General features: G+C 32.9%; 2 protein-coding genes across 2 annotated transcripts; both read right to left on the reverse strand.

The window, feature by feature from the left end:
* Positions 1–751: 751 nt before the first annotated feature.
* LOC110026541 lies at positions 752–2,630 on the reverse strand. The gene is made up of 2 exons (XM_020727511.1): positions 2,387–2,630; positions 752–1,120 (listed from the first exon to the last, which is right to left on the reverse strand). The coding sequence occupies exons 1-2, from the start codon at positions 2,576–2,578 to the stop codon at positions 980–982; spliced, it is 333 nt and encodes a 110-aa protein (XP_020583170.1). The 5' UTR covers positions 2,579–2,630; the 3' UTR covers positions 752–979.
* A 13,651-nt stretch (positions 2,631–16,281) lies between these two features.
* LOC110026543 lies at positions 16,282–18,511 on the reverse strand. Its single transcript, XM_020727513.1, has one exon. The coding sequence runs from the start codon at positions 17,885–17,887 to the stop codon at positions 16,571–16,573; it is 1,317 nt and encodes a 438-aa protein (XP_020583172.1). The 5' UTR covers positions 17,888–18,511; the 3' UTR covers positions 16,282–16,570.
* Between the last annotated feature and the right edge of the window lie 2,712 nt (positions 18,512–21,223).

Genomic DNA, 21,223 nt, shown 5'->3' on the forward strand with positions numbered 1-21,223 from the left:
ATACAAATTCATTGTATTAACTCTCAAGATCAGCCAACAAATATTCTTACCAAATCTCTATCCAAAATGATATTTGTTCAGCTTCACATAAAGCCAACATTTAATCCAAGATCTATCATCTTGCATGAGGGTAATGGCAACAACAAGACCTGAAATGCTCAAACCAATAAAAAAGCCATCCACACTCAATAACATAATTATACAAACTTGTCGTCAGAACGGTGGACAACTAAGTAACTAAATTCGTTTTCCAAAATACTCTTACCATGTTTATCCATGTACAATTGCATGAGATAACAAGTGGATTGTTTTCTTTGTTAATAACTTCTACTCATACATTGACCCATGTCCATTCCTGTTACAATCACCTTCATGGCTTCATAGTCTTCACTTACAACTGCATATCATACAATCCAAAAGGTAGACCCTAAAAGTAGTAGGCATTTTTTTATGAGAGAAAGAGAAGGGAGAAAATCACATGCATTTATCATTGTTATTCCTCAAAGATTGCCATCATTTGTATCATTTGCCTTCTCTTTTTTTCTTTCTATCTAACATTCATGCATTGGAAGCAAGCAAATAATGAGCCTAATAAACGGCCACAGGAGAAATTCTAACGTTAAACTCAACACGAAATGAACACCCTTCACAACTCCATACTCAAAGATTTAATCATATTTTCCCAAGCTTCTTCATTTATGCCTTTGATCAGCTAAAATGTTGATTTTACATACCAAGCAAAGTTTCTTATCGATAAATATTTCCACAAGTACTTAATTACACATTAACCCAAGATAATAATTCTTTCTTCCAAATAAAGAATCAAATCCTTCACTTCATAACAAAATGATAATCAAGGAAATTACCAAAATATGAAAATCAAACCATCCTTCAAAACACATGCACCATGTAAGCATTCGATCATTGAACCAACAAATATCACAGAACAAGAAGACAATATTTCCTTCATCAGCTCTCTTCACTGCTGCTGCTCCTCAGCAGCAGCAACGGCTTCGGCCTTAACCTCAGAGGCCTCCGGCTTCGACTCTGCATCTTTGGTCGAGGCTTTATCAGTCTCCTCCTTTGGTTTCTCCTCCCCGACTGCAACGGTGGACTCCGCCTATAAAATAACTACGCTTCAGCGCTTGTGGAATCAAGACATGGAATTTTTTCTTATATATATATTCTTTAGTAATATTTTTAAATAATTTAATTGACTGCCAGGCTACATAATCAATTAAAATTATTAATTAAAAAATAGAAGAAAAATATATTAAATTATATTTAAATTAAGTTTTAATATAAATAATAAGACTAAAATCTCTCCTTAACTATTAACATCCAACTGCTACGTGACTAGGGTGTTAAAACAGTTTTTTTTTCGCGAATAACTCGTGTTCGACTCGCTAAGCAAATGAGCTGAACATGAAGAAATTTTTATTATTTAAATATAAATGAACGAGTTGAACTCAGGCTCAGCTCGTGTTCAGCTACAGCCCAAAATTTTAAAATGTCTCCAATAAATTTATAGGTCTAAATTGCGTAAGAAGATAAATTAAGTGTTATTAATGTCAATGAAATTTAAATGAGATTAAGAGATTAAAATATTATATCAATTACAAAAAAAAATTTAAATTTTAGATATATATACATATAAAAAGTTTATGATATGTAATTCAATTTACTTTAAAATACAAACGCGAACAAATCAAGGGAGGGTCAAGTCAAATATGATTTAGTAATACTATTTGATTAAGTTAATATTAAATTCAATTAAATTTTTTTGATGTGTTTGGCGTATTAATGTCAAATCCTCATTGTATTTTTCTTCCCAAATTAAATTAATTAAATTCACCTAAAAATAGGATTTAATAAATCTGAATTTACCAAATCAAGAGAGAAAATTTGGATTTAGTGATGCACCGTATTTAACTTTCGTGTTCTACTTGTTTGACTGGATTTACGTTACATCTAACATAAATCCTATTAAAAATATGTTACCCAAGTATGTATATATGATGATGATCCATCAATTTTTTCAAAGAGGAAAACTCGAAAAAATATTACATCGGGAGGAGTCCAATGAAAGTATTATGTGGAGGTGATCGGCCCGATAACATAAGAAAATATTCATCTCATGTTATTCAGATGTTATTGTGTGTTATTCAGGTGTTATTGTGTTCTGGAAATATTTTCGGTGTTATAATAACTCAATAACACTTCAATAATACTTGAATAACACACAATAATACATGAATAACACGAGGAAAATATTCTCTTACGTTATCGGACCGATCACCTTCACGACGTAATTTCATTAGACTTCACACATAACTCTACGTGCTAGATGCGAAATCCTGATATAATATTTTTTCGGAAAACTCACCTCCTTCTCTTTGAAGAGATTGCCTAGAGATTTCTGTCCTTCAGCTTTCTCCTCTCCCGAACCAGCTTCCTCAGCCTTCGCCGGCTCAGAAACGCCGGCCGGCTCAGCAACGCCGGCGCCCGGCTCGTCAGCCGGTTTAGGAGCCTCCGCTTCCTTCCTCAAATCCAGAGGCTTCGTGGCGCAGCCCCCCATTCTCCGTCTCTCTTCGAAAGCTTACGAAATTGGGAGGGAGAGAGAGAGAGAGAAGAAGGTTTTTTGACTTCGAAAGCTTACGAAATTGGGAGGGAGGGAGAGAGAGAGAGAGAAGAAGGTTTTTTGAGAGAGAAATGCAGGTCGCGAGATTTTATAATGGAAAGCTCCAATTTCTCGCCGATATATTCTCGTTGGTCTGATGAATGGGCAGACAAACGAAATAAAGGGTTACAGGCTTGAAATTTAAATTTACAGTCTGTATCGTCGCTGAGGCGTACGTTTGTACCGGATTTATGGGATCAAGATTTAATTAGTAATTATTGCTTATTAAATGAGGGGATTTACATAATTAACCCTCAAATTGAAATTTAATTTTATTAATTAGTTGTATAAGATTCAAAACTTTAAATAATTGCATGCTCATTCTTTATATAGTTTTGAGAGTGAGGAATTATCATTAGGGTTGATAATGTGTTGATTTCGGCCCGAGTTGGGGCTGACTCGACATTAGCTCGAATGCTTTGATTTCTATTTCGAGCCATTTTTGCTTAAAATTGAATCGGACTTGATTCAGCTTGAAATTGAAATGATTTGGCTTAAATTTATGTTATTTGGATCCGTTCCTGAACGAAATCAGCTCAAGTCGGCTTGAAATTAAGAAAAAAAAAGGCTCAAATTGAGTTATTTGTATCTGTTCCAGCTCGAAATTTACTCTTTCCTCGTTGAATTAGATTTTATTTAGCATTATCTATAACTTTTTTTAATAAAAAGATATTTCAAGCCGAGCTAATTCAAGCCCATCCATGTGTGACTCAACATCAGGTCGAAAAAATTTTGATCTAAAATTTTGGCTCATAACGACTCATTTCTTTCATTGCAAGCTGCAATTCAAATCAATTTTCGAGTGATTAACAATCTTTGAGTTAAATTCACAGCCATACTTACCATCAGTAGCCAACACTTATCTCTTATTTCTCGTCTGATGAGATTTTGTTATGACTAGTTTGGTTTAGCGAAGAGTTACATTATGTTATTAGTAAAATTTAGCGGTTGAATATGTAAATATGATAGTTGTAAGTGTTACATATGTAAATTTTTCAATTTAGAAATTTTAAGAAAAAGAAATTGCTATTAATTTATAAAATTGAATATCTAAAAAAACGGATCTCGACCATTATATCTAATGTTTGACCCTGCGATACATTGAATAATCAGCAACAATGGACCGTTTTTTTATGACTTTGTTCTTTGTGCGGTACATTGAATAATTAATGAATCATTTGCTGCCCTAATGCGATACATTGAATAATTAATGAATCATTTGCTGCCCTAAGATAAATGAAATAGGTGTTTACCTAAAATGGCTGAATTTTAAAAGGGGGAATCACATACAAGCCCTACAATCCTTATAAATTTGCATATCTAATATCTATCACATAAATTTTTACTTATATAATATTTAATTTTCCAAAATTTTCCAAAAATATCAATAATCTTGATTTTTTTTCTCAAGTGGTATACACTATAAATATTTCTATAATTGGGATATTAAGATGTTGTATATATGAATAACTATTAAAATTTCATGGCACACAAGTCTAATGAGATCGTCCCTGCCAAAGCCTGCCTAAGCTTAGTCAAAGCCCGAATAAGCCTGATCCACACCGTCTGGCCCTCTCATTGGCCCAGTCTCATAAATATATTTCATGATTGCAAGTTTTTGGAGCGATTAATTTCCCCATCATTTCTCTTCTTTATCTAGTCATAAATTTTGAGTTTTTATATTAATACCAACCAAATCTTTTATATCACATAAAAATTATCAGTTTTATTTTCTTTTTTTTTAAATGAGATACAACTTTAATGCATATATATACATATATAAGATGACAAATATGTAAAAATTGAGCTGTTAGATATGTAATTAGATAGAAATTAATGAGCAGTGTATATGTAAATCTTTTTGTTATGTGATATTTTACTCACTCCTTTGTATTTACATATTAAAATGTTCTCTCTTTAAAATCTTACATATTTCATGTCTTTGCTTTTGCTTTTAAATTCACTTAAACGTATCATACATATAAAATCAATTTAAAACTCTTATTGTATATCCTTTCATGCTTCAAACGTTCATATCATATATTTTTTAAATATTTTAAGGCTAATTAAAATTTAGGATTATATTATCCAAAGATTTAAAACAGCACTTTACTTTCTTAACCGTCCTGCAAGTCAGCTTTAAAATAGATCGCATTGCATGGGCATAATCCAAGTCATATTAATAGAGCCAAAACAATCTAAGAATTACTCCAGATAATTGCATTGCATGTTGCATGTCCCGAGAATGAGTCCCCGCACTCCTCCAAACTGATCGGCCTTGCATAATTTTTTTTTACCTTAGGTGGTTTCTAGAACGCCTAAGTTATTAGAAGGTTCCCCAACTCAGATGAGGTGTAAAACCTTTTATGAGAGCAATCTAGCTTGATAAGTTGGGCTCACTTTTCTCTCATGGAGGCAGCTTGTTACTTATGTTTGGCAAGCATAAGTCACACATCTACATAATCCAACCCCTACGATACACAAGTAGAGTCTCTTTCTATTGACCTTAGACTACTGAGGTTTCTTTGGACGATGCAATTCATGGATTGCTGTCAAAGAAGCATCCGGTTGAGTTTGGTCGACTACCTTCTCGACCAGATAGACTTGGGGTTCAAATAGCTTGGTATGAATGATCCATGGTGTCTTGACCCGACTATCTCTACCTTATTATGATCACTCTCTCTTTTCCATTGCTTACCCTCATTGAGCCATATCACTCCTTTGACATTTTTATCTATGTCATTTGGCAGGTCTCACTTAGCTGATAGATCACTGCCTATTTGGGATACGATGATTTTCCCTCTACCCATACGATCTGGTCTGGCCTCATAGCGGTGGGATGTTTCTTACCAAATAACTTGGTTATTTCACGGCCTCGATTACCTATGCGCTGCTACCCATTTAGAATCACAAGAGACTGCTCTGTTTGGCACAGCTGCAGCTTCTCAGCTTTTCAGCTGCAGCTGCGCTACCCTAGGAAGCAGCTGTGGGGAAGCAGATGCAAGGAAGCTGACTATCTGTTTGGTGCAGCTGCATGAAACCAGTTGTCGGGCAGCTGTTTAGGAAAAAAAGACCATACTGCCCCTGTTTGGCAAAACTGTTTAAAAGAAGAGTATAACAATAATTTTTTTGGAACTTTAGTAAGTCCCCAAAGTGCTAACAACTTCTGTTTATGAATAAGAACACATATGCAACATAATCTTATGTATTTACATATCTAATACATAAACTTTGAAGTTTTCCGAATATTTGTATAGCCCCCAAAGATACAACACATCAACTACAGATAAATAATTCTAAAAATAAGCAATTAGACAATTTAACACTAAAAACATTGGAAAATTTACATACATACCATTCAATTCTTATAAATATTCGTATTTAACACTTCAATTTACATATATAATTACAAAATAATTGAATGGTATGAATATTATGCCTTTATAATATCTATCCAATGGAGCCGCGATGATATTACTCAAGAAAAAAATTGCAATTATTTTCCATTTTACATATTCAAAATAGTGACCAGATTTCAGTAACAAAAGCCTTGAAAGTTATGATTTCTTTGCAATAGCGAATAACCTAATGCCACGCATGAAACCTAATGTGAAAAACCAAAAAAAAACCCTAATCAACAGAAAAAAGAGGACGGTGGGGAAGACAACAAACCAGGATGTGAGATTTTACATCCGCTATGGAGGGATTTAAGGCTGATCGAACGAAATTTTCAGAAGGGAACGAGTGGAACCGAAGGAAATGGGAAAAAAGTGGTTACCTTCCTCGTGCTCCTTGGGTTCCGGGAAGAAGCTATTCCTTCGCTTGTTACTCCCACAGCCGAGGACGTTTTTTTTTTGTCGCGGAGGAGAGGGAAGGAGAGGGGAGAAGATCGCGGCTTCCTCTTCTTTCGTGGGATCTACTGTCGCGGAAGGGGGGCCGGGGGGAAAAACACGGGGGTAAAAAGCCGATCCACGAAGCTGGGCCGCAGGTAGCAGGGAGCTTTCCGCGTTCGCACCGAATTGCGGGAGGCTACGGCGGCAACGCCTCCCCAAACAGGCGTAAGTAGCGGCATAGTGCCGCGCCACAGGTCCCCCGTCGCCCCAAACACACCCTTACTCTCTGCCATGTGGCTTAGCGGGAGCTTAAAAAATGTCGGGATGTTTCCTTTGAGATAACTATCTTTTACGACACTCTTGCTCGTTGTCATCCAATTGTAAGCAGAACTCCTCTGATGGAAAGTATTATATGGCAACCCCGAAGATGTAATTAACTAAATAGGATACGCCCCTTTGGAAGCACTCTTGACCTCAAAACAAATTTATAAATTTGATTCTCTAGTTTGAGTAGCTTATGCGGGTACTATTTCGTGGGTATTCTGTTCAAAGTGTTTCTGTACGAACATATTTGGATGTACACTCTTAACGTATCACATGAGATTTATCGCACATAAGCTTCACATGTTATTTCTCTTGTTTGTCTCCTTTATTGTATATCCTTATCTTTTTGATCCCTCTCTTCTTCAGATCAACTATATAATATGGAAGAGAAACTTCTTTGGAAAGAGAATTATACGACAATAGACAAGTTGACGACTACTTAAAAAATAAAAAGAGAAAAAGAACCAAAACAGTTATGTCAGGTAATATTTACCCTATTATGTTTAATGCTACTCTTACTGGTATTTCTCTCTTTGCTCTTTCTTCAGATAATTTCTCTATTAATAGATTTAGACTTTTTAATAATGAAGGAAATATGACTGATTTTAATATTGCTAAAAATAGTCATATTTGGGTTAAATGGAATTTTGTCTTTCTTTCTTTTAATGTTTTAGATGTCATATCACGATATATTCATGGGCAAGTTATATTCTCTTCTATTGTCATATTTTTTATAACTTTAATTTATGCATACAATAGTGTTAATGTTAAGAAGTTTCTATTGAGTTAAATTGCTAATCTTGCTGCTAATGTTAATGATCATTAGCTTTTGTCGGGTAACTTTAATTTTATGCTTAGAATTAGTGAGAAACTATGTGATATTCAATTTATTCTTTGTAAGTTAACTTAATAATTTTAGCTGATATAATAATTAAATTGATAATCCTAAAAGTTGTCTTCTTGACATAACTTTTGTAATACTTTTCAAATTGATTCTTTTTCTTTTCTTTTTTCTTTATAGTTTTGAATAATTTCACTTCTCATCGTTTTTCTATTTCAATTTCTATGGGAACCTCTTATGTTTTGAAACATAGATTTTTATATAAGAACTATTGGAGCGATTGCTTTAGATTTTTTTATATTGTTCATGATCCTTGGAACATTAATGTTAAAGGAGATCCTTGATTTTCCCTTTGTAATAAACTAATAAATGTGAAAAGAAGCTTTTAAGCATCTGAATTGATATAATTCGAACTATCTTGAAAATTATATTACTGAGTTAAAAGGAAAACATTATGAATAAGTTGGGCATCAATTCTCTTTGTTAAACATTTACTTAGTCAAGCCTCTTGTAACGAAGAAAAACTTCATAACTTTATTTCTTCTAATTATAAATGATTAAAGCAAAGCGCTAAGCTTGAATGGTTATGTAAAGGTGAAGATGTAAAATTTATTTTATTAAAAGAATAGAATTATGAATAATTTACTTTTATTAAAGAAATTTTAGTCAATGGTAATTAGTAAGCAAAAGGAAATCGCTAAATAAACTATTTCTTTTTAAAAATCTTTACTTAATAATTAGGTTGATGTTTGTACTTCTATTTTTTATATATTTTTTTATTATTAATATCATTTTTTTTATGAGATTGTGAAGCTTTAATAAAGGATTTCTCTAATGAAGAAATTAGAATGTTTTTTATTCTATTGGGACCTGCTAATCTCCTGAATCTGATTATTTTTCTTCTAATTTTTTTAAAGGTTCTTGGAATACTGACGAGATTCTATTCATGCAATAAAAGATTTCTTAATTTTAGTAAGCTTCCCAATAAGCTTTCTAATAGAGTCAAACATATTGTTATGACTTTAATTCCAAAGAGGCAAGATGCTTAATCCTTAAATGATATTAATCTTTTCTCTCTTTTGTAATACATTGCATAAGGTTATTGTTAAATTTTTAGCTCATAAAATTAAGCATATACTTTGTAATATTATCAATTATGTTTGAACTACTTTACATAAATGAAAAGATATTGCTGATAATATCATTTTGACAAATGACCTTTTATACGACTTTAACTTTATTAATTTTGATAGGAAATTATCTTCTAAAATTGTCTTACTTAATGCTTTTGATAAAGTTGATCGAAATTTTCTTTATGATAAATGATCATATTGGGTTTCCCTATGAGATTTATTAGTTGGATCAAGGTTTGTATGACTGATGTTTATTATTTTGTTATTATAAATGTCAAAATGAATGGTTATTTTGCTTCTTTCTCTGGTTTGAGGCAAGGTTGCCCTCTTTCACCTTATTTATTTGTTATTATGATTGATGCTCTTACCTCCATGTTGGATATTCAAAATAATTATATTTTGCAATAAATTTTTAATAAAATTAATCACCTTATATATATTAATGATATATTATTTATTTGGGATGTTTCTCCTCTCATTATGTATCATCTTTCTATTGTTTTGAACATATTTAGACATACTTCTAATTTAGTTATCAACCTCTATAAGTTTGTTATTTGTTATTCTAAGTATATTAATTATACTATGCAATAGACTTTATGTAACATGATTGGTATTAATATCAAATCTTTATCTCAGAAATATTTTGGTTTTACTATTAATTGCTTTAACCTGAATATGATGGATTATCATATTATTATTGATAAGCTTCATAAATGGTTGGCTGGTTGGAAGAAAAAAAATTATATGGCTTGTCATTTTCAATTAAGCAATTACACCATTAAAAGTTATCATTATTATTAATTTTGTTCTACATATTTACCTAAATGTATTAGAAAGAGAATTATTTCCTTAATTACTAATTTTTTTCAAAAAAAAATAGTGATAATAAGATGACAACTATTTTTTAAAATATGACTTCTCTTTCTAAAGCTCATGGAGGTCTTGATGTCCCTTCTTTAGACAATATTAATTTAATGTGTAAAGTAAAAATTATTTGAAGACATTTAAACTCTAACTCTTTATTAGCTTAAGTGGAGTATGGATAACCATGGTACCATCTGGATCAATATTATATCTAAAATATCTACTTTCAGAAAGATATTATCAAAGTTATTTTTAAAATTAGAAGATGTCTTATTTTTCAAGTTAATACTAAGAGCAATCTTCTTTTCTTCTTTGATTATTGACTTAAAGGATCCTCTTTATTTGAAAATTATGATGATATAATATTTGAATGGTTTCATATACCTAAAATTATCAAAATAAAGATGTCCTTATTAATGACTGTTGGTCTTTTCTCCAACATTGAAATATTCTGACTTGTTATTTACTTATTACTCATGACATCTCTATTATTGATGAATGTTTTAGCTATCTTTGTAAGGGAATGAATTATTATAGCAACAAAAATGTTATATAATTTTATTTATGAAATTTTATACATTAGAGATTAGAAGACATTAGTTTGGTATATAGACTATTCTATTAACTTGGCTTTGCTTTCTAGGAGAATTTTGAACACCAATTTTAAAACTAATGATGTTCTTAACTCCAGGGGTAATAATGTTAGTCTTAATTGTTCTATATGCCTTAATGGTTTAGAAACTCATAATCATTTATTCTTTAAATATTATTTTTCTCATAATTTCTTGAAGAGTTGTATTTCTATTGATTTTTTATTGCTAGTAAGTTTTTTCAAATTTTTTTATCATGTTGAGAGTATTAGTTGTAAAATTCAAAAAAGATTCTACCTTTGGTTGTTCAAACTATTATGAGAATTGGTTTAAAAAAAATAATAAAATTTTTAATAATTCTAATAGTTCTTTTGAGATTATTGCTAAAATGTACTTTGAAAAATTAAGCATAAAAGCAAGAGTTGGATAATAAAAAATGATATTCCAACCTTAATAAGGTTTTATAATTTGTAGTTCCATCATTTTGGAGGTTGAGTGTTTGAAGTTTAGTGGTTGTTTGAATTCTCTTTGCATTTCTTTTCCGCATCTATTTTATCTAGCCTTCCATGATTTTTATTGGGTTGGAGCTATCATTTTTGTTCGACATTTATGATGTTCTTCTATCTTTGTATCTTTTTTTTTTGCTCTATTTCTTAAATGCTTTGTTGGCTAGTGCTCCGATTTGGAGCAGACTTTATTTTTTTGGGAATATTTGTTACTTTGTGGTGGTATTTTTTATTGTACTTATATTGCTTTAAATTCATGGATTGTTGGACAACATGTTGGAGTCTTTCTTTTTTTGTATCAGGTTGGAGCAGACTTTCGTCTTTTTTATTTTTTTATTTTGGCTTTTTTGATGATTTTCCTTACATCCTTTTCTTATGTGGATGCTTTGTTGGCCTGTGATCTGATTTGGAGTTGCTATTTTGACTCGCTTTGTTCGAATGTTTTGAGGCATTGTGATGGAGTATATTTTGACAATTTTTTGCTAGGGTGTATTGATAATAAAAGTTGGTTTCATATGATTTTTCGTTAGTTCTGATATGATTTTTTTTTTTTTTTTTTTTTTGATAAGAATAGATTTATATTTGAATTTTTTTTTTCAAAGATTCAAATTGAATGAGTTATGATGATTTCCAAACTTATAGTAAAACTTAACAACCGTTCTTTTGAATATTTAGTTCCTAGAATGAATTGTAATAATCGTGCCGGTAAGTTCTGAGCCTAGGATCATTTTTGTCCCTTCATTTTGTTGATTACATGGATATATAATGTATCTTTTATTTTCTGGCATTATTTGGGTTAGGATTTTTATTTTTTGGCTTTCTTCTTGTTCATTATTTGTTTTGCAAATAGGTGGTTGTTTGCTTAATAGATAACATTGATTTGATATTTTTTTGATGAACTTATGTTTTGAATTGTATTTTGCTCGACTTCTAAATTGTTTCTTGTTGTTGTGCTGCAGGCTCTCTTTCGCTCTTTGGGATTAGTGATCCTGTTTCTCTTTTGGAGATTTTGTTCCTCTAGTCTTTTATGCTACTTTTTATTTTATTTTTTCTTCTTTTAGATGGTATTTTAGTTTATATTTGTTTGGTATTGTGTTGTAATTAGGTTTTTGTATGCTTTTTTCTCTTAGAAAAAAATTAAGTGTGAATCTCATTTTCCAAAAAAATAATTTTTTTTATAAAAACATACAAAATAACCGTTTAGGAAATTGAGAAAAACACTCTCATGGCCGTTACAAGTAGCACGAGAATCTCTCGGTTGCCATTTTGCTAAGCATTTATCGGGGCGTAAATTCCTAAGGTTGAATTAAAGGCAGAGTAGAATAGAAGCCCACTAACTTCGGCCAATTGGAGATGTCAAAACAACCCTTCTACAATTCAAATCAGATTTGGTCGAACAAAAAGGCACAAATGAAATGAGAAATTTCAAACATGAAATTTGGTTGTAGAACAATCAAACAGGGAATACTTTTTTTTTTTTGTTAGACATAAATTTGTGCTATACTATATCATTTACGAAGATTTACATGCATATTACTCAAGCTCCTCATTTGGGATCACTAATTGTCAGCAAAACTACATCAGTCAATCAACCAATAATGATCAAGCTCAACCGACTGAGATGATCCTGTCAACCCGAAACAAACTAAGTTTGGCCGACCGAGCCAGAAACCAGTCGAACAAGAAGCCCATGCATGTAAAATACCTAAAATAACTTAGTATGACATCTTCCAAATTGTGGAAAAAATATAATATCATCATTGTACTCTCTCACCTACAAATAAGAGAAACATTTTATGAATATTAAGATTAATTATTGTTCATTACTATTCTCTTCTCTCCCTCTATCCCTCTCTCTTCTTACTCTATTTCTCGGGTGTGATTGACAAACAAATTTGAACTCAACAGTTAGTAAATTCCCCCATAATTTATTGCTCATTTAAAAAAATAATTATAATAAATTTGAACTTAATAAGTCTTCGTGCAAAGGCTGGCGTGAAAGAAGATTTGGCGTTACGGTCCTCGGGTAAGTGCCAACTAGATCAAACATCCCCAAACGCAGGCTACAAATGTCCCTAAAATTAGCTACCAAAGTACCGTTTAAAAAAAATTAAAGTAATTTTGCTACAATAGATTTCTTCCTTTAAAAAATTAAATCATAATTTATATATAATCACTACACTCTTATATATGCAAATACATGAGAATTGGGTGGTATGAATGTAGACGCCCCCAAAAAATACAATCGCTTAAAGGGGCCGAAATAGAGCACAGCTTGAAAAACAAAAACCAACACACCATATCCCTTGTATGACATAATTTTTTGAGAAAATATTACATAAATACTCCGAATTTAGAGCTACGTTTGGAGTCCAATAAAATGATGACATGTGAAATGTCGGATTCACATAGAATTTCGGTATAAAAAAAATAAACCCGAACCTTTATTCTTAAATTCAATATCTTTTAATTAAAATTAGAAGATTACGTGCTTTAAAAATATCGAGTATGTGAAAAAACAAATAAACTTATTTCATTCGTGAAAGTTATCGGAAACAATTAAAATTACTATATTTTCACAAATTTCAGTGTTTTAAGACTCCAATAACACTGGAATAACACATGAATAATACTGATTCGCACTTAAATGAATTAGAAGATTACAAACTTTAAAAATATTGAGTATGTGGAAAAACAAATAAACTTATGTCATTCGTGAAAGTTAACGGAAACAATTGAAATTACTATATTTTCACAACTTTCAGTGCTTTAAGACTTCAATAACACCAGAATAACACATGAATAATACTGATTCGCACTTAAATAACACCACGTAATACGGAAATAATCGTTGTGTTATAGGAATACTCCTCTGCGTTATTTAGCTTTCCCGCTTTGTTACAGATATATTCCATCCGCGTTATTTTTAAAGTCCGCGGTGTTATTTTGTGAAAATTGAAGTGTTATTCGAGTATTATGTGGTGTTATTCGATTATTTTACGGTTATTGGAATATTCCCCGTGTTACTTGATTTAGGATTGCGTTATTCAGAATATTCCCTGTGTTATTTCAATTTCCACGGTGCTATTCGACCTTCTAAGCATTTTATTTCAATATTCCGCGGGGTTATTTTATATTCCGTGGTGTTATTTGTGAAAAAAGAAATGTTATTCGAGTATTATGTTGTGTTATTCGATTATTTTGCGGTTTTATTAGAAGCGTCACCACTTTGGGTTGGATTGGGTTCGCGTCACACGATCAAAAGTTAAATTTTTAAATTTAAAAAAAAGCGGGTCTAGGTTTCAGGCCGGGCGGCCCGAAAAAAATTATTTTTTTCATCTATCCCGTTGGTAGGACATCTCATGTGTCCTCATTTTGGACATTTCGTGTGTCCTCGTTTTATTAGACTACGAACGTAGATTTTATTGTTTTTTAGCACTCAGTTATATGCTTCTGCAGGTCAGCATTCGGTCCGTATTAATACTTGGAAATACCGTTAAGCATGGTAGTGAACATTAGTGCGAGAATTTTCTCTTGAGCTAAGCTGACAGAAAAATATATTCTCCTCTAAAGACAACAGAGCTTTCTACGCTGCTAGTTTATGAAGAATATCAAAGAGTTCAGTAATTAGAAAGCGGGGTGCCATTTACATACACACCGCACTATACTTATGTATTTACATATCTAACACCTAACTTTCATATTTACATTCATAACACTCAAATCTTTAATATCACATCAAAAATACTAACTTTTTTGTATGCACATTTTTTCAAGCATATGTTTATGACACCAAAGTGCCATATATATATATATATGTAAATACATAAAAACTGTGGAATGGATGTAAATTTCCCACAAAAATAAAAAAATCATAGTTTTGACAAGCTTTTAATCACTTAAATTAGGTATTATGTTTTCTGCTTTTATCTAAAGTGCTTAAAGCATATAAATCATAGTTTTACATTATGTGGGTGTGAAGATTTTCTATGCTGCTAGCCAGCTAGGTGATGAAACAGAGCAGATAGAACATCTTTTTAATGAAATATAGAAATTGTCTATGAAAGATAAGTTAAATCAAAATATGGAACTAGAATTCTAGAAATTATTGAAGAGACATTACTAGTGTTGCATTTCATTATAAAGTCGTTTACCTAGCAGAACTCTTTGTTTTGTGTGAAGAGCAGAAATCAAGCTAATTCAGTAATTCATAGCCTGCTTATATAGGCTCATTTGCTTCTCATAGGAGTTCTTCGTTTCCAAAAAATTTAAAATCAGCCAAAAAAAAAACAAAGAGTGTATCAGTAAACTTGATAATCAGCTAATTAAAGAAAAACAGTCATTAATGTTCATATGGAATGCCACCGAATCATGATTCATAAGCCTACCTACTTAGACATTCAGAACTCAACAGATATTAGAAGCAACAAGGAACAACTTCATCGAGTCGAAAATTTGATTCCTCCCACAAAATCATAAGCATTTTATGATAGGAATATTTACATAAATGCCACTCAATTTCTCTGTATTTACATATGGAACACCTTTAATTTATATTTATATTCACGTGTGTGTGTGTGAAAGCTTAAGAAGAAAACCAGCTGAGTTATGTAAAAGTCGCTCAACAAAGGCTCAAGTAGCAGAAACAAAAGAATATACCAGATCAAAACAAGTAAATGTCCTAGGAAACAAAATGTAGCAGTCAAACAGCAAGTATAATCATAAAATTACAACATCATTAACTTTATCCTAATAATTTGTTGTTAGCCACATTCGCAATTCCTTCATGTCAACGGTTGCCTGTTATGCTCTCGTTTTTTTCATAACTCTATTCACATTACCTTTGATCTAATATTTTTCTACCTAATTTTTAACAATAATTTTATCTACCCATTTTATTGATAAATCTTCCACCATTCATTATACAAGTGCAAATCATATATGTCCATCTTTCAATAAATTGTCATCAATAAATGTTAGTCCCACCACTCTTTAAGATAATCATTTTTTAATTTATCCTTTAGAGCTTCACCATTAAAGAATTAAAAAATAACGGCATAAGTAAATATAGCAAAAAGCACAAAGACTGTTACCCATACTCCAAGTAACCTAACCTCAGTTTCTAATATGGCATTTATCAGGTAGAAACTATGGAATTTGGCAACAATATAGCTTCTATGTCTTTGTTATTTGAAAACAATTCAAATGGATAAGCAGAAAATGAATATTAGTAGTTGAGCAAGCACTCCAAAACCTACCCTAAAACAAATAAAAACTATATAATTGTGAATCCTTAGTAATAGTAGCCAATCCGAATGAAATCAAAAAGATTAACGCACTTCAATCATACATTGCTTTACAGAAGAAAATGATGCCAGAATAAAAACCGATTCATCTTCTTCAATATATGACCGAGAACATGCGGTTGAGCAAACACTCCAAAACCTACCCTGAAACAAATAAAAACTATATAATTGTGAATCCGTAGTAATAGAAGCCAATCCGAATGAAATAAAAAAGATTAACGCACTTCAATCATACACTGCTTTCCAGAAGAAAATGATGCCAGAATAAAAATCGATTCATCTTCTTCAATATATGACCGAGAACATGCTATGATAACCAATATCTACTAAAGCAAGTCCAATATGATAGTTCTAAGAGCCACTGAATTGTGACAAGACAAAAAAAATCTACAAGTAGGCAGTTTTCTTAGGTTTACTTAGCATTATCGTCAGGTTTCAAAACCAGTAGATTGAGACATTATAGCTCTGATAAAAATGTGGATTTGATATTTCAATTTAGTCCACGCTCCAGCTGTTTATGCTTCAAATCTAATGACAATCTTTCATTACCAAGCTTTATCCTTTCGTTCTCCATCCTCATCTTATCCAATTCCTTGTCCTTCTTCTTGCTAAAACGTTGCCATTTAAGCCGCTGCTGCTCAAGTTCCAACATCTGAGATTGGATATGCAGACTCTGCTCTTCCAGCTGAATTGAGCGAGACCTCAGCATCTCCATCTGTAACCAAGCAGCCTTAGGACCTTCTGGCAGCGCATAGCTAGCATCCGTGTGAGCAGCCATTGGGTCAGTCCTTCTGTTGAAATCCTGAGAACCCAACGAGTTTGTAAAGGACATTTCTTCTCCATGCTTCACTCTCTTGTGAAAACATGATCCTCCAATATCCCTATGGTTATCCTCTGGATCTTCTTCCCCATCCTCTGAATCTCCATGATTAGCCACATCAAGCTCATCATTTACACCCCTCTTTGTTTCATGATCATCTTTACTCATCATAGCTAACTGCAATGAACGCTTAAGAGCTGGATTAGCTGGTAAATTCAACCTGTTACCATTATGGTAAGAGCACATCTCTTCATAGAAAAGATGCTTTGAACTCAAAATCTTCCTCACATCATCCTTAGCCTTATCAGGAATATGGCTCATCAAATCCAAAAGCGCTGGATTTTCCACAACTTTGCAGGATGTTCCCCTACCAAGAATATCAGTAAGCCTCTTATACCTTTTGTTGAGATCATTGAACTTGTCCTCACACTGTTGAGGAGATACATAGAATCCCCTCTCAGCCAAAACCTTTGATATCAATTTCCATTTTCCTTTCTTCTGCACTAAGGAAGCCTTTCTTCTCCCGCTGCTAGTGCACTCAGACAAGGCATCTTCTCCTAAATAAGAAACAGCGGTAATTAAAAGCCTAACCATTAAATCAGTCCACTTCATTCTTTGCCAAGGAGAGCCTTTATTCCCCTTTCCAGCTTCGTTCTGGCAAAGAACACCATCATCAGTGTTCAAGCTCAGTTCATCATCATCACTTGCAGAGTTCTTACAGCACTCTCCCTTCTTGTCATAATCCATCATGGGCTGAACCAGTTGTTGATCGCAGTCTTTCATATGATTAATTTGCAGTGGGAAAACATCATGCATAGGAGGATGCATCAGTGAGCCCTGACGTTGACAATGGCCTGACTGTTGTAAATGATGGTGAAAGGATGCATTTGGGTTTTGATGGTGATGCATGTGCATGGAGCCTTGGAGATCTATTACCCCATACGAAGCACCAGGGATCATATTACCTGAAGCTAAATTCGCATCCATGAAGAAAAAGCTTCAAATTAAACAAAATCAAATCCTGTTTTCCTCTCACTCCCTTCTAATAGATTGATCAGTTTTATCGGTTAAATTGTAACCAATAACTAACACGCGATAGAAGAAATATTATTATCCTTTTTTATTCAATCTCCATTAAACAGATACTGGCTTAATCCCCGGAATTCGTGCACCAAGAGCAAAATCCCCTAAATCTCAGAGGGGAAAAAAGGACACGAACGAGACAAGTTAAAACATGATAGGATCGAAGAAAAATCTCTCCCTTGGTCTCATACACCAAAACCCATGTGAATCCCTTATGATTTCAGATTTCTCCACAAATTTCAATAAATAAATTAGAACTACGACAAATCAGAGCAGCAAAAGACACATCTGGAACGAAATGAGCTTAAGACGAAAACTCTAACCATCACCGAAGAGAACCGGAACAGGAATTCGGGAGGAAATCATGGCGGAAATGTGGTCGCCACAGGAGAATTTCTGAATCGCCACCTTCACCTACTCTGATTGTGCGTGCCGATTTTGTCGACAGTGGGAGGGAGAGTTGTAGCGGTTCGGTTCAATGAACTATGCACCGCGAAAGCGAACCCATTCGATAACCACCCGGCGGCTATATAAAGGTAGGAATGCTTCACCACTAATTTTTTTCTCTTTTTTTGATTAGATATGGTATAGGAATTAAAAAATAAATTAGACACATGTTTATAAAATAAAGTTTATTTTTATAAAAATATATAAATCATAGCTTTCTATATAATAAAAATATAAATTCAAATGATGAATTTTATTCTATGCTTATAAACATGTGTCTTGATAAATTTTTAAGTTGTGTATATGTATATTTATATTTATGTTGTATATTAGAGAATTGATCCAAAAAATTTATAGAGAGGACTTAAAAAATGTTCAGGAAACACATCTAAGGTAAAGAACGTTATAAAGGGAAGGATAAAAAAGATAGAGAGAGCACAGTAGAAAGTAGTTAAATAGAGTAACTTTTATTCATGATATGGGCTTCCTATTTATAGGAATGAGTCCAATTTTACAAAATTATATATCAGTCCACTCATCACTGACTTTTCAAAAGGGTCTTTTGGTAATTACAAAGATATTTGCTTACAATAAGACCGGATGACTAATTCGACCAGTAGGAAGTTCGTCGGTCGTTTGTCAAACCTAGACTTCGTTGGTTTTTTAATCTGAAAGGGTGTTTCTTGTCGATCGACCTGAAGCGAAGCGTCGCCCTGTGAGAAATCCTCTATAACATTCTTTCGATTGCTCGAACTATACGCCTTCTTCGCCAATCTCATCACAATTGATCGTCAATAGCTACGTTTGATCTGTCATATTTTTCTTCTGAGTCTTTTGTCTTTTTTGAGATTCGTGTTGACGTATTTTTCATATACATATCTATTTCATCGATTCTCTTTACTCATTGGAAGCTGCACAGCGTACTAGAATAAGAGAATATTTTCAATATGTAAGGAATAAGAAATAACATTTTTGTGCAATAATGAACTTCCATAGATTTTCATACCCAAGTCGCTATAAATAAGCCAAAGGATAGAGAAAATTTGCTCGTCCTTCCTTCTTCCCCTTTGAGAGTTTTTGTTTTTTCTTTCCCGTGTTTGCTAATATGTCCGGTGGGGGAGCGTTGCCTGTTGACAAGGATGCACTTCATAAGGCGATGAGTGAAATAGATATGAAGACTAACAAACTAGAGGCAAAGTGGAAGCCGACAAGTGAGGTCTCTATTGGGGAGTTGAGTAAGAAAAGAAAAGGGTTGTGCAAAAGCCACAATCAGGGAAGAGTTGGGTGTCTTTGTTGGTTCATTACAAGAGAGGGTTATGGAGGAAACTGGGGGGGCGCCCTAGCAATCGTCTCCCGTAGGAGGGGTTTAGCTCCTCCCGAGGAGGAGGAATGATCGTTTAGGCTATTGTTGGAGGCCTGACTCCTCAAGTTCTTGAGGAGGTAACGACTGGAGTTGAGATGTGGCTTCAACCAAAAAAGGAGGACTTTTCTTCTATGGATGGAGAGTTAGAGGGCACTGTTGAGGATCTTGTTTCTTACATTAACTCTGTTTAGAATTGACTTTTGGTTATTTAACTTGAATCATACATTTCATATTTTCTTAACAGTTGTTGAAGCTCTGATGATCGCTTCCATCTCATTAGATACCGCCACCGACCTTAAGGATGATGCGACTGTTGTTGATCAAGTCATTGAGGGGGAGTGGATATATGATAGAAAAAACTAACAAGAACTAAATATTGAACCTCAAATAACATTTAAAAAACACTAAGATAAAGAACAAGGATAGAACTTTGGTAGATCTGACATGAACCTTAGGTTAGCTTACTTAGACACTAAACTGAGGACCATCACTTACCTCAGGTTAGTCTGCACATAGAAATTTTGGTTATTTTGGTAGGTACCTTAATTAGTGTTATGGACTACGACATACAAAAAAACAAACTACGCCCTGATACTAAAGGGAATACTTTAGAATGAAATAATCAATGATTACTAACGAACATGTTTCAGACTGCTTTGAAACTATAAATCCTCCATGATACATCATTTAAGGATGATTCCTGGTTATAAGGCTGGTTATAGTCAACAAATGCCAACATTTCTGGGATAACAAAAACCTATGAACATCATGACAGGGGGCGTTATTCCTAAAGTCTAGTTTAACCAACCTCTTAAGGTTTTGCTTCTCATTTAGAAACCTTCCTTACTTGACTTTATCCGAATTTCTTATAGAGTTTAAGGTTTTGTTTCTCATTTAGAAACCTTCCTTACTTGACTTTATCCTTAGCTTAAGGTTTTCAATTACTTTTGTCAGTTAAAACAAACTATCTTGATTCATCTTCACTTGATTAATTCAAATTCTATCAACCTTTCAAAACTCTTCAATCATTGTCCTTTGAGTATAGACCCCCTTCATCGGATGGTTGAATCCCTATATTCCAGCCTTAACCAGGACACATTATCATCGAATTGTAAGTCTTAATCCTTTGAGTTTAGTTCTTCCAATTAGGATCCTCCACTTACTTTCAATCACTCCAATCATGAAAGTCTGATTTCTAACAATTTGGCTCATTATATTAACCAAGAGTTTATTTAGGGCTCACAGCTCTAAAGACGTAATTAACTATGAGGGCTTTCTCTTATAGAATTGAGACACAAGGATTAAAATAAACCTTATCTTACACCTGTAAGGTAAGATAAATAGATGTTGTTCTGTAAACTAAAACTTCCATCATCCGGGTGATTAGGTCCTTTTTTTAAAGATATTTTTTTTCTTTTGAAAGATATATT

The sequence above is a fragment of the Phalaenopsis equestris genome, unplaced genomic scaffold (genome assembly GCF_001263595.1).
Source record: "Phalaenopsis equestris unplaced genomic scaffold, ASM126359v1 Scaffold000376, whole genome shotgun sequence".
Classification (NCBI taxonomy): Eukaryota; Viridiplantae; Streptophyta; class Magnoliopsida; order Asparagales; family Orchidaceae; genus Phalaenopsis; species Phalaenopsis equestris.